The sequence below is a fragment of the Ovis canadensis genome, chromosome 4, assembly GCF_042477335.2.
Source record: "Ovis canadensis isolate MfBH-ARS-UI-01 breed Bighorn chromosome 4, ARS-UI_OviCan_v2, whole genome shotgun sequence".
In the NCBI taxonomy this organism is placed as follows: domain Eukaryota; kingdom Metazoa; phylum Chordata; class Mammalia; order Artiodactyla; family Bovidae; genus Ovis; species Ovis canadensis.
The window spans coordinates 43,504,946-43,520,248 of record NC_091248.1 but is presented as its reverse complement, the minus strand read 5'-3'; the positions used below and the strand labels follow the sequence as shown (position 1 = coordinate 43,520,248).

The 15,303-nt window shown below is 40.1% G+C and overlaps 1 protein-coding gene across 3 annotated transcripts in view; it reads left to right on the top strand.

The window, feature by feature from the left end:
- The first annotated feature begins 1,502 nt into the window (after positions 1 to 1,502).
- MACC1 (MET transcriptional regulator MACC1) overlaps positions 1,503 to 15,303 on the top strand; it is a 98,778-nt gene continuing 84,977 nt past the window's right edge. For 2 of the 3 annotated variants that reach the window (XR_011256610.1, XM_069587630.1), the window contains exon 1: positions 1,503 to 1,719. Coding sequence is in view for 1 of the 3 variants with exons in the window: in XM_069587630.1 (XP_069443731.1) it covers positions 1,680 to 1,719 (40 nt within the window). In the remaining 2 variants the exon portion in view is untranslated. Of the gene's footprint in view, positions 1,720 to 12,121; positions 12,289 to 15,303 lie in introns of those variants that run through there. The other variant, XM_069587631.1, reaches the window with a different exon arrangement.

Below are 15,303 nucleotides of genomic sequence, written 5' to 3'. Positions count from 1 at the left end.
AACATGCAAATTTTGTTTCCCCTAAAATCAAAAAGGAATATGAAATTCATACATTCAAACTATGTTTAGCAAGCCTCTTCTATATCCCAGACAACATGCTAGCAGCTGGGAAATAAAAGTGAAGAAACAGAAACATAGGCCTTGGCCTCATGGAGCTTATCTGAACAATGAACATGAATTATTTACAAAAATTATCATGGACTTTAAAATTTTCTATTGATACTCAAATGATCTAAATGGAAAGAGAGAGGAGAGTATTCTAGTTGGAAGAAATGTGGAAGACTCTTTGATGGAAAAAAACTTGGAAAATCTAGAAATTAGAAGAAATCTCCTCCAGAACAGAACTAAGCACTAGGAGCAATATATTATTACAGTGGGCAGATAAGAAGGGACACAAGAGACCATGGAGGGCCTTACTGGCCAAATGGGGATTTCAGCTTTGCCTTGAGAGGAAGGGAAACCTATTTAATTTGAAGGCTGGAGCATTGTATTTACATTCTGGAAACACCACTCTGTTTTCTTTCATTTTTACTAAAAAAGAATTGACTGAAGGACATCAAACATGGATTAAAAAAAAAAATAGGCCACTTAAGCTGCTGTTGTATTTGAGGCAAGGGAAGTGGGTTGTTCGGAGGAGAGTCATGACAGTGAGCCGGGAAAGAGGGATATGGGATGAATTATATTTAGGAGATATGCCTGGCAAGGGCTAGTGATGAATTAGATATGGAATGAATGAAGTAGGTGATTTGGGGAGGTTGGCCTTCAAAATTGGACTGCTCATGGTGTCACTTCCTGAGGTGGGAAATACAGGCAAGGAAACCATTTGGGGACAAGTTTGTGATTTTGTTTTGGATTGAATTGCATGGGTAGAAGGACATCCCTGGTGGATCAGTGGTAAAGAATCTGCCAGCAACGCAGGAGACCCGGGGTTGATCCCTGGTTGGGAAAGATACTCTGGAGTAGGGCAAGAAAACCACACTAGTTTTCTTGCTTGGAGAATCCCGTGGACAGAGGAGCCTGGCAGGGTGTAGTCCATAGGGTTGTGCAAGGTCAGACATGACTGAAGCGACAAAGCAGTAGCAGCAGCAGTAGCAGCATGCGTAGAAAAGAAGAAGAGGGAAGAGCTTGAGAGCTAGTTATCTGGGTTTAGTGCTCAGAGGAGAGTCCTGATGTAAATTTAATACCATTAATGTATACCAGATAATATAAAGAGTGGCAAAGATGAGATTGCCTGGGGGAAGAGACGAACTGCTAGGACAAACAGTAGAGGAGAATGAGTCAGCAAAGACAGAAAAAGAGCAGCTAGAGACAGGAAAAGCATCAAAGGAGTCTCAGAGATGCCAAGGGAGAGTGAGTACCAAGAAGGGATCAGTGAACTTCACAGTAGGAATTGCGTCCAACTCAGCAGGATTTTCCAGCTCTCTGTCTACAGGCACATCGTTGATGGCTCTCCTTCCTGGCTTGTGGTGGGTGGGTGTGGCCATGCATTTAGTTCTGGCTAAAGGGTTATAAGCAAACAGAATGTGTGTTGATTCTAGGCATAGTCTATAATTGCCTGTATGAAGTTCACCAGAGGTCTCCCTCTACCAGGATAACAAGCAGTGTTCAAATTAGAGGCTGCTACGAAGGTCCAAGTTCCTGAGTGATTGAGTTGAACAAAGGCCTCCAGCTAACCCTCAATGGACCTACAGAGTGAGCAAGAAAGAGACCTTTGTTATGGTGAGCCTAAGGGATTGGAGTTGTTTTTTACTTTAGTATCATATAGACCCTTCTGAATGACATGTGTTAAAATCTTCTGAAAGATCAAGAAAATTAAAGAGTTGAAAAAATTCCATTGGATTTAGAAAAGTGGTCATAAGGGGAGTTTAATGGAAGTAGAAGTCAGAAAGAGTTGAGGCCTGAGAAGATAAACAAACTGACAGCAAGTTTATATAGAGAGATTGTTGACAACATCAGTGATGAGAAGGAAAGGTTATCATGGGTGCTTGAGAGAGGTGTAAAATTTGTTGTTTTTGTACAATGGGGGAGACTTGAGAAACATGTGGATAGAAAGAAGTTTGATGGGAAATGAGGTAGAATATGAAAGAAAATATAAATGAAAATAAGAGATGATTGATATTGACAGTTTCTTGAAAAGGCAAGAGGGAAATGTCTAAGAACTGCTAACAGAGGCAAATTTTGACTAAGTAATTCTTGACTCTTTACAAAAAGAATCACTTATTGGAACAAAAATGAATGAATGAATGACTAGATAAATAGATATTCTATAATGAGTAAAGAATAAACAAAGATGAAACCTTTATATTTTCCTGGTTTTTTTTTTTTTTTGGTCCCTATGTTATACGTCAGAAGAGACAGTTCTTACCTCACCCCTTTAGAATGAGACTTGTGTATGTTTAGAACCAGTTCTGAGCAAAACTCTAAGTAATTAACTTTTAATTTATGCCACTCTTTCATGTTGCAAGAAATGCAGTGAAGAGGGTGTGTTGAAAGGAGAGAGAATAAAATCAAGAAGCACAGGAAGTCACTATGACACTTAAACAATCAGGAAGAACTCAAATATAGTTTAAGATGTAACTCAGTACACAACCACTAGAATGTAGGGTTTGTGAAAGCATGGATTTATTTTTATTTTCTTCTCTCAGTAGACCTTGTCAGTATCACCAGCTCTTAGACTAGTCCACAGTGCATAGTAAGCACTCAGGAAGTATTTGTTGAATGTGAGAATGACTAACAGCTTGCCTTGCCCTTATAAATGTCTGATACTTCCGAACTCTGATTCTGCCACTCCTGCCTTTATCTTACTCTGCTTCTTTCTCTGCTTCTACTGCGCTGCCAGTCACCAACACCCCACCCTGCTCCTCTCTTCCTCCCACGGTTTCTGTATATTACTCAAGCTTTTGACTAGTTTGTGGTTTCTATTTTCCGTCTTGTCAAGGTATTTATCTTAGTTTCGCAATACTCCAGAGACTGTAGCTCTATTTGAAGTTTTTCATTTTCATGCCATAAGAGAGATGGTATGATTGTTTAGTTAGTTATTTACTACTCTTTCTCTCTCATATATATATATATATATATATATATATATATATATATAAGATGGGGCATAGCTCTCATTTCAGAATACCTCATAAGACCACTGTATAAGTCTGTAGCTTTCAAATTTGTCCACATCAAGGAAAATATTTTCCATTTGACCCAACACTCGCACAAACACGTTGTTAACATAGTTAACACACACACATACACAGGGAAATAATACTTCATGAAACAGAATTGATCCTTTTTCTTTCAATATACTGTTACATTGTAGTCTAGTCTAGTGTATTTTATTTCATTCATTCCATTCCATTCATTCTGTTCTGTTCCACCTCCATTTATTCTATTTCACTTAAAAATGTTGTGAATTGATTCATGGCCCACAAACAGGTCAAACATACAGTGTGAAAAATCTTAGTCTAAGTTGCATATGGCCAACTTTGGTTTAGACATCAGTTTTTAACCTGGTCATCTAGGATCAACCATTTGTGGTCAGCTAGGGCAGCCAGTGGAATCATATGTTGCGAGCGAAGAAAGATTATATTTTTGGCTAGGATCTTTTATGAGAAGGAAGAGGTTCAGTTCAGTTCAGTTGCTCAGTCATGTCAGACTCTTTGTGATCCCATGAACTGTAGCACGCCAGGCCTCCCTGTCCGTCACCAACTCCCAGAGTTCACCCAAACTCATATATGAGTTGGTGCTGCCATCCAACCATGTCATCCTCCATGGTCCCCTTCTCCTCCTGCCCTCAATCTTTCCCAGCATCAGGGTCTATTCAAATGAGTCAGCTCTTCTCATCAGGTGGCCAAAGTATTGGAGTTTCAGCTTCAACCTAAGTCCTTCCAGTGAACACCCAGGACTGATCTCCTTTAGGATGGACTGGTTGGATCTCCTTGCAGTCCAAGGGACTCTCAAGAGTCTTCTCCAATACCACAGTTCAAAAGCATCAATTCTTCGGCACTCAGCTTTCTTCAGAGTCCAACTCTCACATCCATACATGAGCACTGGAAAAACCATAGCCTTGACTAGACGGATCTTAGTCGGCAAAGTAATGTCTCTGCTTTTGAATATACTATCTAGGTTGGTCATAACTTTCCTTCCAAGGAGTAAGTGTCTTTTAATTTCATGGCTGCAATCACCATCTGCAGTGATTTTGGAGCCCCCCAAAATAAAGTCAGCCACTGTTTCCAGTGTTTCCTCATCTATTTGCCATGAAGGGATGGGACCGGATGCCATGATCTTCGTTTTCTGAATGTTGAGCTTTAAGCCAACTTTTTCACTCTCCTTTTTCACTTTCCTCAAGAAGCTCTTTAGTTCTTCTTCACTTTCTGCCATAAGGGTGGTATCTGCATATCTGAGATTATTGATATTCCAGCAATATTGATTCCAGCTTGTGCTTCTTCCAGCCCAGCATTTCTCATGATGTACTCTGCAGAAGAGGTAGTCCCTTTTTTTTATGTGGATGTGAAAAGTACTTAATATGTTCTCTATGATAGAGGCTATCTCCCATTCTAGTGCAGCCCTATCTTTTCCTCACTCTGCCCATTTCTTAAACTAACCCCTACTAAAATGTTGGTTGATAGAGTCTTGCAATGAGAACCTCTCTTAAGATGCATTTTAATTTTAGTACAGTCGTATTTAGTTAATGTAATTTAATCACTCTTGAGAGCACACCATTTTTAAAACAGAATCCTGGGTTGCTCGTTATGAAATAATGGGTGACAGTCCAGAAGCAGGTGATATTTGGGGGAACCAGGGCTTTTTGGCAATGCTGCGGGATTTCCTGAGATGGTAACATGATGAGACAGCCAGAATAATGGCCTCTTCCAGATGTTACACCCTAATCCCTGGAATCTGTGAATATGTTGCCTGAAATGGTAAGGAGGGCTTTGCAAATGTGGTTAAGGGCCTTTTCACTCAGGTGTGGGTAGGTTAACCTGTGGGTGGTGGAGGGAGGGAGTTAGGGGCAAGATGTGATGACAGGATCAGAAAGATGTGACTTCAGAGGATTCCGTCTATTATTTCTGACCTTCAAGACAAGGAAGGGATCTGAGCTAAGGAAGGGGATGGCCTCTAAAGTTGAAAAATGCAAGAAAATGGACTCTTCCCCAGAGCATCCCAAAAGGCATGTGCTTCTAACACCTTGATTTTAGCCCAGTGAGACCCATGTCAGCCTCCTGACTTTCAGAACTGTATGATAATAAATTTTTGTTGTTTAAACCACTATATTTGTGGGTACATTGTTACAGCAGCAATGGAAAACAAATGCATTCAGAGTGAATTTGCCAGCACCAGGAGAATGTGTGGAAATAAAAGCAGAACCTCATCTAGATTCTGACATCCCAAACAGGTTGTTTAAGGGTAGTGGATACGTGACTTAAGGCACTCCTTTTCTTCTATGCAAGAGAACATCGAGCTTTCAGACTTTGTAAGAGACTTGTCTCTATGAAGTTTATTCTCTTAACCTGCAAGGTAGAGAATAGAATTCGCTGTGCTTGAAAATTTGTCAAGAATATGCAAACTAAGAGACAGGATATGAAATATACTGCTACTTTCTTGAGAGATTCAAATTGACAGAAAAATTACTTCTGAAAAATCCCAATACTGGTGCCCACAGCACATAGCAGTATGTGAATGGAAGTGAAAGAAGAAAGAAAGTGAAATTGCTCAGTTGTGTCCGACTCTTTGAGATGCCATGGACTGTAGCCTATCAGGGTTCTCTGTCCATGGGATTTTCCAGGCAAGAGTACTGGAGTGGGTTGCCATTTCCTTCTCCAATGTTAACATTAAAAAATGTTTTGTGTCTTCTTGTGCAAAAGTGTTTAAATATTCAAGAAACACACACACGCACATACAGACATGTGTGCATGCCTAGTTGCTTCAACTCTTGGCACCCCGTGGACCATAGCCCACCAGGCTCCTCTGTCCATGGAGTTCTCCAGGCAAGAGTCCTGGAGTGGGTTGCCATTTCCTTCTCCAGGGAATCTTCCTGACTCAGGGATTGAACTCACGTCTCCTGCATTGGCAGAGGGATTCTTTACCACTGTGCCACCTGGGAACCCCATATAGAGATATAGGTATATAAATAGATATAGATAGCAAAACATGTTATGTAAACTATATTAGCAGGTGAATTAGGAATATTTGCCATTTCCCTTTTTCTTGACTTACAGATGTGAACTTTATGGAGTACAATTAAAAGTTGATATTTTTTTCTCAAATAACTTGCAATATGGTATATCAGGGACTCAGAATAAATTCTTATTTCCCCTGAAAGTGAGTGAGATAATCTGTATGCTTGTACCCACCCACACACACTCACACACACACACATATACACATAAAGATATCTGTTAATGGAGTGCAAAAAAATCACTGTTTTAATCAAGGGACACAAAATTCAACACTTTTCTAGAACTTAATGACAAATATATACTTTGGAAAATTTCTGGAAAATCAGAAGTTCCAGGGAAATTGATGTAAAGACAGCTGAAGGTTTTGCCAGAGTGATCTTGGTATGACGATAGCAGTTACACCACAGAGGAGTCAACAAATGGACTACTATTTAGGTTACTGTTACAAGGCAAGTAATCCATAGACGTTCCAGCAAAAACTGCACAGGGGATTCCTGTTGTTGATTAGTAGCAACAGGGCAGCATGGAAACATCTTATGACCATGTGAAGAGTTGGCATATATTCCATTATGTGCTATCCTGAAAGCAACAAGTGAAAGAAAACAGCAGTGAATTTCTAAACTACAGCTTGGCAGGGGTCAATTTATGAATGATTCATCTTATGCTTGAGTAAAGAGCCAGAAAGATGTAGTGAAGGAAACTATGAAATTGTAAGAACAACTTGGCTCACTTTCTTAATCTAGAGAAATTAGGATTGATGTGACCTAAATTAACTTTGGCCCTAACATTTAAGGGCTTCCCTGGTGGCTCAGTCAGTAGAGTCTGCCTGCAATGCAGGAGAACTGTGTTTGATCCCTGAGTTGGGAAGATCCCCTGGAGAAGGAAATGGCAACCCACTCCAGTATTCTTGCCTGGAGAATTCCAGGACAGAGGAGTCTGGTGGGCTACAGTCAATGAGGTCACAAAGAGTCAGACATGACTGGCTGACTGACTAACTTAACATTTTTCTATGATTTGAGATACTCACTGAAATTAACTGGTAAATGGCACAGTATTAACTGTTTTGGGAAAGTCGTAGTATGATCATGACTCAGGGACAAAGTGATCCAGAAAATAGATGTCATAGGCAGCCCAGGGGTATAAGAGTCAATGGCATACTGAAACAGGACAGAGAAAAAACTCCAGGGGGATCTTTCTTATAAGCTTGCAAAAGTGGCCTTTCCCTTTCCAAGACAGCCTCATATGGGGAAGAATCTGATCATGTGGGGTGGGGGAAGGGATATGGCTTTTGCCGATCGCTCTTTCTAGTATATTTGTTCCAAACATAGGGATGAACATGAGTGATATTTAATATAGGTCATTAAAGGATACCAAGAAAATCCCCTTTTAATTATTAAGTAACACTGTGGACATATTCAAACCACATTTTGTGTTTGATTTCCCCCTATGGGTTCCAGGCATCCCTAGCTCTGCTCCCTACCAGATACAGAGAGGCAATAAGGTCTAAATTCTCTATCAGATGTGGTATTAGGAGAAAAAAAGCTACCTCTGCATTAATGAGCAATCGACAGCTTCCATGTGGTCAGAAAAATTTTAAGTTTAAAAAACTTTAAGCAAGCCTTCCTCATTTTACAGATCAGTTCAGTTAGGTCAACGAATATCTACCATTTCCAGATACTGTGGAGCTTTTGGATATTTAGGGATTAAATAAGACCCAGTCCTGATCAGACAGAGTCTTAATAAAGTTGGGTGGGCAGAGGTAATATCTGTTATAGTGAGGTAAGAACTACATTAAATGTATGTATCAGTCAATGTTCTTAGTTCCAAGCAATAGAAATTTAATTTGTCTGATGTAAATTGAAGGATGCATCAAATTCTAGTCCCACAATTGCTGAAGGCTAGAGAATCAGGCTGGAGAAGGCAATGGCAACCCACTCCAGTACTCTTGTCTGGAAAATCCCATGGAGAGAGGAGCCTGGTAGGCTGCAGTCCATGGGGTCGCTAAGAGTCGGACACGACTGAGCAACTTCACTTTCACTTTTCACTTTCATGCACTGGAGAAGGACATGGCAACCCACTCCAGTGTTCTTGCCTGGAGAATCCCAGGGACGGGGGAGCCTGGTGGGCTGCCATCTACGGGGTCCCACAGAGTCGGACATGACTGAAGTGACTTAGCAGCAGCAGCAGCAGCAGTAGAGAATCAGGCACATGGCTTGTGAAGACAAAGAAACAGCCATGGTTGTTATTGAATAAGTTAGTTTTTTTCCTGCTAAGCCCTAGAAAACAGTTTGCAGAACCATTACCGAGAGTTCTAGGTTCTACACTCCATGGCTCTGACAGACACATCCAAGACAGAACATTGTTTGCACAGCTGCCTCTGTTCACCTGAAGAGTGGATCCTCCTCTGTTTCTGCTTCTTTGGGCCTCCAGTTCCTAATTCCAGGTGCCAGGTAGCTGTGTCCGATTAGCCGCTCTAAGTGCTTTCCCTAATCTGCCAGGCTAGCTGGGACAGTGAGTCACTGGCATTTTGGCTTCCATGTTGTTGTCACCACTAAAGTATGGATGGAGTGTAGCAGATTTTAAACTCACAGTTTAATACATCACTGTCTCTTTTAGCTTAAATAATCTTTCGGATAACTCCTTTTTTGCTCTCAGCCTTTCAGTTTCTCCTCCTCCATCTTCAGTTTTCTTTAAGATGGTCCCTAAGTGTATATAGGAAGACAGACATAACGTTATGGTATGGGGAAAGAAGGGGATCTGAAGCCATGTCACATTGTCTGGGTCCTGGCTAGTCACCTGCTATAGAGGAGTTTGCTTTGATTCTAGTGCTTGACCAACAGGTCTTTTTGAAGTGTTGTGCAAGCATGACATCCATTATATGATCCTTACCATTTTTCTTGGGTCACAAAGCATAATATAGCCTCTTTGTCCTAACCCCCTAGTATGTGCATGTCCCCTTGCCCACTTGGCACCTTCATGTTCCCACAATGAAGAATGTGGTGTTAGTCCCTGAATAGCTGTCCTAGCTGGGCAAAGAATACAATGGTGTCAGCTGTGTGATTGAACATGGAGGCCCTACACTTGATATATTTCACTTTTCAGTACCTAGGGAGCATGTGTGTGCCTGCTCAGTCGCTTCAGTTGTGTCCAACTCTCTGGAACCCCATGGGCTGTAGCATGCCCAGGCTCCTGTGTCCACAGGATTCTCCAGGCAAGAATATTGGAGTGGGTTGCCATGCCCTTCTCTGGGGATTGTCCCAACCTAGGGGTTGAAACCTAGGGTATGTCTCCTGCGTCTCCTGCATTGCAGGCAGTTCTTTATCTACTGAGCCACTGTTTCAACTGAAGCCCTCTTAGAGTCCCACTCACCCTCTGGCTTTCTTCTTTCCACACACTGGGCTAGAAAGGGCTGGCTTTCTATACTTTTATACTATCTGTCAGGAAATAACAGATATCCATATTCTACTTAATTTTTAGGTGCAACAAATCTTGTGGCTGCAAGTGATCACGATTTCAGGGTAGAAATGAAAACAACTTGGTTTAGCATTAACAAAATATCAAGTCAGCCAGATATTTGTGTAAATCAGTACAAGAAACATGTAAGGGGTTAAGAATGGGGTAAAGGGGTCAGAAAAGACATTCTTAAGGAAACAACTCTGAACTGTGCTGGGGATGAACTCCCTGCCCAATTTTAGATAGCTTGTAAGCACACAGGCAGGATGAGGGGCTAGAAGTCCTTAAGATATATTAGAGGGCAGTTGGGAAGACTCTCGTGACCAACAGTCACCTTCACCAGCCTGCCTTTGTGTCTGATGATCCACAGATATCTCACTGTGTGTCAGCAGAATCTAGAAGGTTCACTTCCTCCACAGTGGCTGACAGCTAGACTACACAGCAGACTGTGTGAAGACTGGGAGAATTCTATAGAAGCAGACATGTAAGGATCCAACAATTACCGAAACAATTCCCTTCTTGGGTGGGAGAGATCCGTGATTAAGAATTATTTAAAGAAGTCTGAAGGGCAGAGTTTTCACTTCAGAACCATGAGATTAGATTGCAGGGGAAGGGAACCAGAAACACTGGAGCTGATCAAAAACTGTAGATGGTGGCAGGGCCATGTCTCCAACCAAGATGCAATTATGGGAATGAGGGCCAGTCTTTGGGAAGCTGTTAGCAAGCCAAGTGCACAGCATGGAGCAGAACTGGTGAAACAATTAGTTCTGATCCAGTAAAGTGTTCATTTCGGGTACTGACAGGTGTTAAATTGATAGACTTAGTACCATACCATTCTGCAAATAGAGGGCTGCACCAGAGTAGACCACAGGAGCATTCTGAGATCGGTATTCCTCCTAGGTATTTAAAGAGTTCTTTAAATGCAAATATTTCCTGGGAGAGATAAAGATAGTATTATCCAGCTTGGAGTAAATATCTCAGTTATTTCATTCATTGGTTGTTTTATCAGAAACATTTACATGTAAATCACTGAGTTAGTGAGTGGGAATAAAATCAGATCTTACCTTCACATTGGAAGATAAGACCACATATATATACACATACCAATGAAATAAGGTATAAAACCTGTTATGAGAGGGCTAGATAATATATGAAGTTTGTTAAGAGAGAAAATAATTCAAATTAGGACAGACTGGCAAGGGCTTCTTAGAAAAGAATGTTTTGTTTCACTGAGCTTTGAAAGAAAGGAAGGATCTGAACACTTAAAGTTGGGAAAATAGTATTTCAGAGAGAAGAAACAGCATGGAGAACAAAATCTGTAGGGTTTAGGGAAACAGAAAACTGTTTGTTTTGGAAATAATATAAATGACATAAGGGCAAGTTAGGTTCTGGTCAGGAGATTGAGAGATCTGTGGCAAAGGAAATAGAATGACTCAGTTTGAATTGTGGAATGACCCAAGGGGAAACTTCAAAGGAGCTCTGGGTGGATCAAGTAGGTTTGGCCACATGAAACCCATTTCCTTAGTGGGGAGGCAGGGATACAGAAAGTGCAGAAAATGGAAAAAAAAAAAAATTCTTTGTCACCATTCTGCCATCTGCTTACTTTAGCTGAATGCTTCCATTAGGTTTTTGGGTTCAGACCAGGACTTGTCTATAACCATTTTATGGTTTGTTTCTAATGAGAAAGAAAAGGCTAGAGACAGATGCTGTATGAATAAATGGAGAAAATACATTTTTTAGGTTTTGTTTGTTTGTTTCTAACACTTTCCCAGTGTTGTAAAGAAGTGAAACAATTATTGCACCTTTACTTTTACCCAAGTTTTAAAATTTCTATTTTTCCTTCCAATTTTCTTGAGTTTTGAGCAATCAGAAGTAATGTTGGAATCCACAGAAGGAAAACACAAAATCAGGGAATGGAAAGGAAAATGATAGAAAATATCAACAAGTTTCATCTTGTTCACATTTTAAAAATCACATTTAAAGTAATCCAGGGCATTTAGAAATTGAAGGGTATAATGTTTCTATTATATCCTTTAGCACCTGTGAGTGACAATCACAAATGCTGATGCAGGATTAACTAGAGGCTTTCAGGATTTACCTGGGAAGTTCTCATTCATCTGTTGCACAAGGTAATGAGGCATCTCTGCCCTGAATCACTGAAAGAGAATCTGGTGTGGCAGGTTGCACAGCTGAATGAGGATTTGTTTGCATAAAGTCTTTTTAGTTCGTTCCAATAGTGAGGGCACCTTCTTGTTGGCAAACATCAAACCTTTTTTCTGTTTCCTTTTATAGAAATAATTTCATATTTACAAATTGTTCTTAAATATACCCACCCAATACATACATGTTTACTTTTTGCTTTGCTTTTTTTTTTTCCCCCATCTTCCCAGAGCAAAGCTGCACCCTCTTCTCCCAGTTTCAGGTGAGACATTTGAATTGTGGGTATTGTAGTTCTTCTCCCTTTTAGGATTTCCGGTTGAGCAGCCTGGAGTCATACCACAAGGACTCCTAGTCCCAGGTGGCTCAGTAAGTATTAGTCCAGGCGCCACATACAGAGCAAGGCACGTTTGTAAGGAGTCCTTGGTTTGGGGTAGAAAGACTTCCATTCACTCTACCAAATAATGTTCCTGAACTGAAGAGACTGGGGTTCATTTCTGCAATTGTAAGTGCTGCTTTTAAAAATTAATTATTTTCACTATTGATACATGGTGCAAATAGGAAATTGTGTCATTTCCAGAACAATTGAATAAAGTAAATATTTCTTCCTTCCCAAGGCCTCCTTGGGAAAGAAAAAGAGAAGGTAATTGACACTCTGTGGGTTTGTGGGACATGGTTTAGAATAAATTTTAATACATAAATACCTGAGACATGGCATAGGATGAAATAATTTATGAAAAGAACAATAAGACATGCTACATTCAAAGTCAGGTATAAACAATGACAACAACAATAGAACCCCACTTTGACTTACTTCAGATATGTGGATGTTGAAATCCTTTGAAACTTTTAAATATTTCAAAAGGCAACAGCTGTGTTGAAAAGACTGGATGTTAAAGTCAGATAAAGTTAGATTCAGTGGCCCTACTTCTTATTAGATGTGTGAACTTTGGCACAGTATTTCACCTTGTGGAGCCCCATTCCCACACTTGTAAGGTGGGTGTAAAGCCTGCCTCACGAGATTAATAGTATAAATGAGTGCTGTGCATTATGCTGAATAGGTGCCTAGACAATAGCTACTGGAGGGTGGACTTTCTTCATAATGAAGTTTCAATTCAGCTTCAAAAACAGATTAAAGGGATAATTTATTGTAGGACTCCACTTATATGAGGTATTAAGAGTAGTCAAATTCATAGAAACAGAAAGTAGAATTGTGGTTGCCAGGGGTTAGGGAGAGGGTGAAATAGGAAATATTTAGTAGGTAACGAGTTTCAGTTTTGCAATTTGAAAATGTTCTAAAGATTGATTGCACAATAATGTAAATATACTTAACAGTACCGTGCTCTACACTTACAAATGGTTAGGACGGTAAATTTTACATCATGTGTTTTTACCACAATTAAAAAAAACCAGATCAAGGAGTGTGTAGCGAGAATTCTGGTGCCTCTTATTTATGAAAGTATCTCTGACTCCTTAACACATGTCTAAATCCATTTTCAGTGGGTCTAATTTTAGAGTTGATATTGGATCACCTGTGTTAATCTCTGTTTTTTTGCATAATAATAATTAGCAGAGAGGATAATGCAATTTTGCTGTATTCTTAAAGTCATCACTATTTTTGTGGAGATCCTTTTATATCCTCCATAACTTAATTATGTGATTAATTCATAATAGTGAGATTTCATCATTACTGTATAGGATATAGGAATTGTGAAGTCATAGTTTGGTTGCAACTTACTTGAAAACTTTAGAAACAGCTTAAATGTTGTACTTATTTTGGTGTTCTCACCTTCCCTGGAGCTAATTTATAAACAGATAATTTTATGTGTCTGTCTTAGAGATAATAAAGACTATTAAGACAGGATCTGTTAAACACCATCCTGTCTTAAAATGTGTTAGCTAATTTGGAGGACAAAAGACAATTTGAAATTAAGTTGATTTTAAATTTAATAACATATAATGAAAGTATGTCATTGTTGAATTTTTGGAAAATCTTCTCTTGAAAGACTACACCAATGCCTAGCTGTCTATTGAAACTATGTGTCTTCTATGGTATTTGGTGATAACTGAGAAGGCAATGGCACCCCACTCCAGTACTCTTGCCTGGAAAATCCCATGGGTGGAGGAGCCTGGTAGGCTGCAGTCCATGGGGTTGCTACCAGTCGGACACGACTGAAAGACTTCACTTTCACTTTTTACTTTCATGCATTGCAGAAGGAAATGGCAACGCACTCCAGTGTTCTTGCCTGGAGAATCCCAGGGACGGGGGAGCCTGGTGGGCTGCCATCTATGGGGTCGCACAGAGTCGGACACGACTGAAGCAACTTAGCAGCAGCGTGACAAGTGTGAAAAGTTTTGCATGGGATATATCATTTAAATGTAAACTCTCTCAGGAACTATGTCAGGAAGTCCAGGGTAGGATTAAAGTGAAAACAAAGGAGAAGGAAAGCTGCCGAATCAGTTGATAAATATAGTATACTATCTAAAAGGGCATTACTTCTGCTGTTGAATGTCATCTATAGTCTACTCTCTCTAGGACATGCCATTTATTCACTTAACGATTACTTTTCACAGTCCTACAATGTCCTTCCCCTGGGCTGGGCTTTGGGGTTAGAGTAACTGAGGCATAGCCCTTGAGGGGATCCTATTCTATTAGAGGAGGTATGTACTTATAAATAGCTAAAGGCAGAAAGTGCTAATTCATGTCGCTTAAGTCATTCCTGGCCTCAGTAGGAATGTTGGTTCATTCCTACTGCTTAGCATATATGGTGCTCAGGATCATGAGATTAAAGAAGTTTTCATAAATCTTTGCTTGAACTGTAATAATTAGAGGACAGAAAAAAATAAATTTGGAAACTTGAATGTGAGTTGGTCAAAAACAAAGTGGAATGACTTCCCTGAACATGGAAGAAATACATACCCAGAATTTCAGAGGAAGGGGAGTTCATAGTGTCTGGAATAAATAACAGGTGCTGGGAATGAAAATGGAAGAGGGGGATGGGAACTCAATAGCAAAACAACAACAATAATAATTTAATAATAGTAATAAATGATAACAGTCAAAATGCTTTTGAGTTTTTAAGCTTGGGCCTGAGAGAATAACAGTAATAACTGAAGCAAAAGAGAGGGGAGCTAGTTCTTGTGGGGGAAATGTGCTTCAGGCAATTTGAAATCGGAGCTGAGCTGATCTTTCAGTGGAAAGGGAAACTGAGTTGTTAATCACTTGGGATTGGAATTCTGGAGAGCCATCAGAACTGGCCAGAACAATAGAGACAGCAAGCAAGCACCTCTTTCAGTAAAATGAAACTTAGTTCTGTTCTTGCTCCTGCCTCACTCATAGAGGCATGCTGAAGAAAGAGACTTTCCAGGTATCTAGGGATGGAGAGGGGAAAGAAGACTGGATTGACTGCTTCCACAACTTTATTTTGTCTTAGGGTTTCTCTCTTGATTACTATAGTTACCACCTTGCTCAGCGATGATGCTTCTTTGTAGGAGTCTTCCTGGGGAAAAACAGAAACAT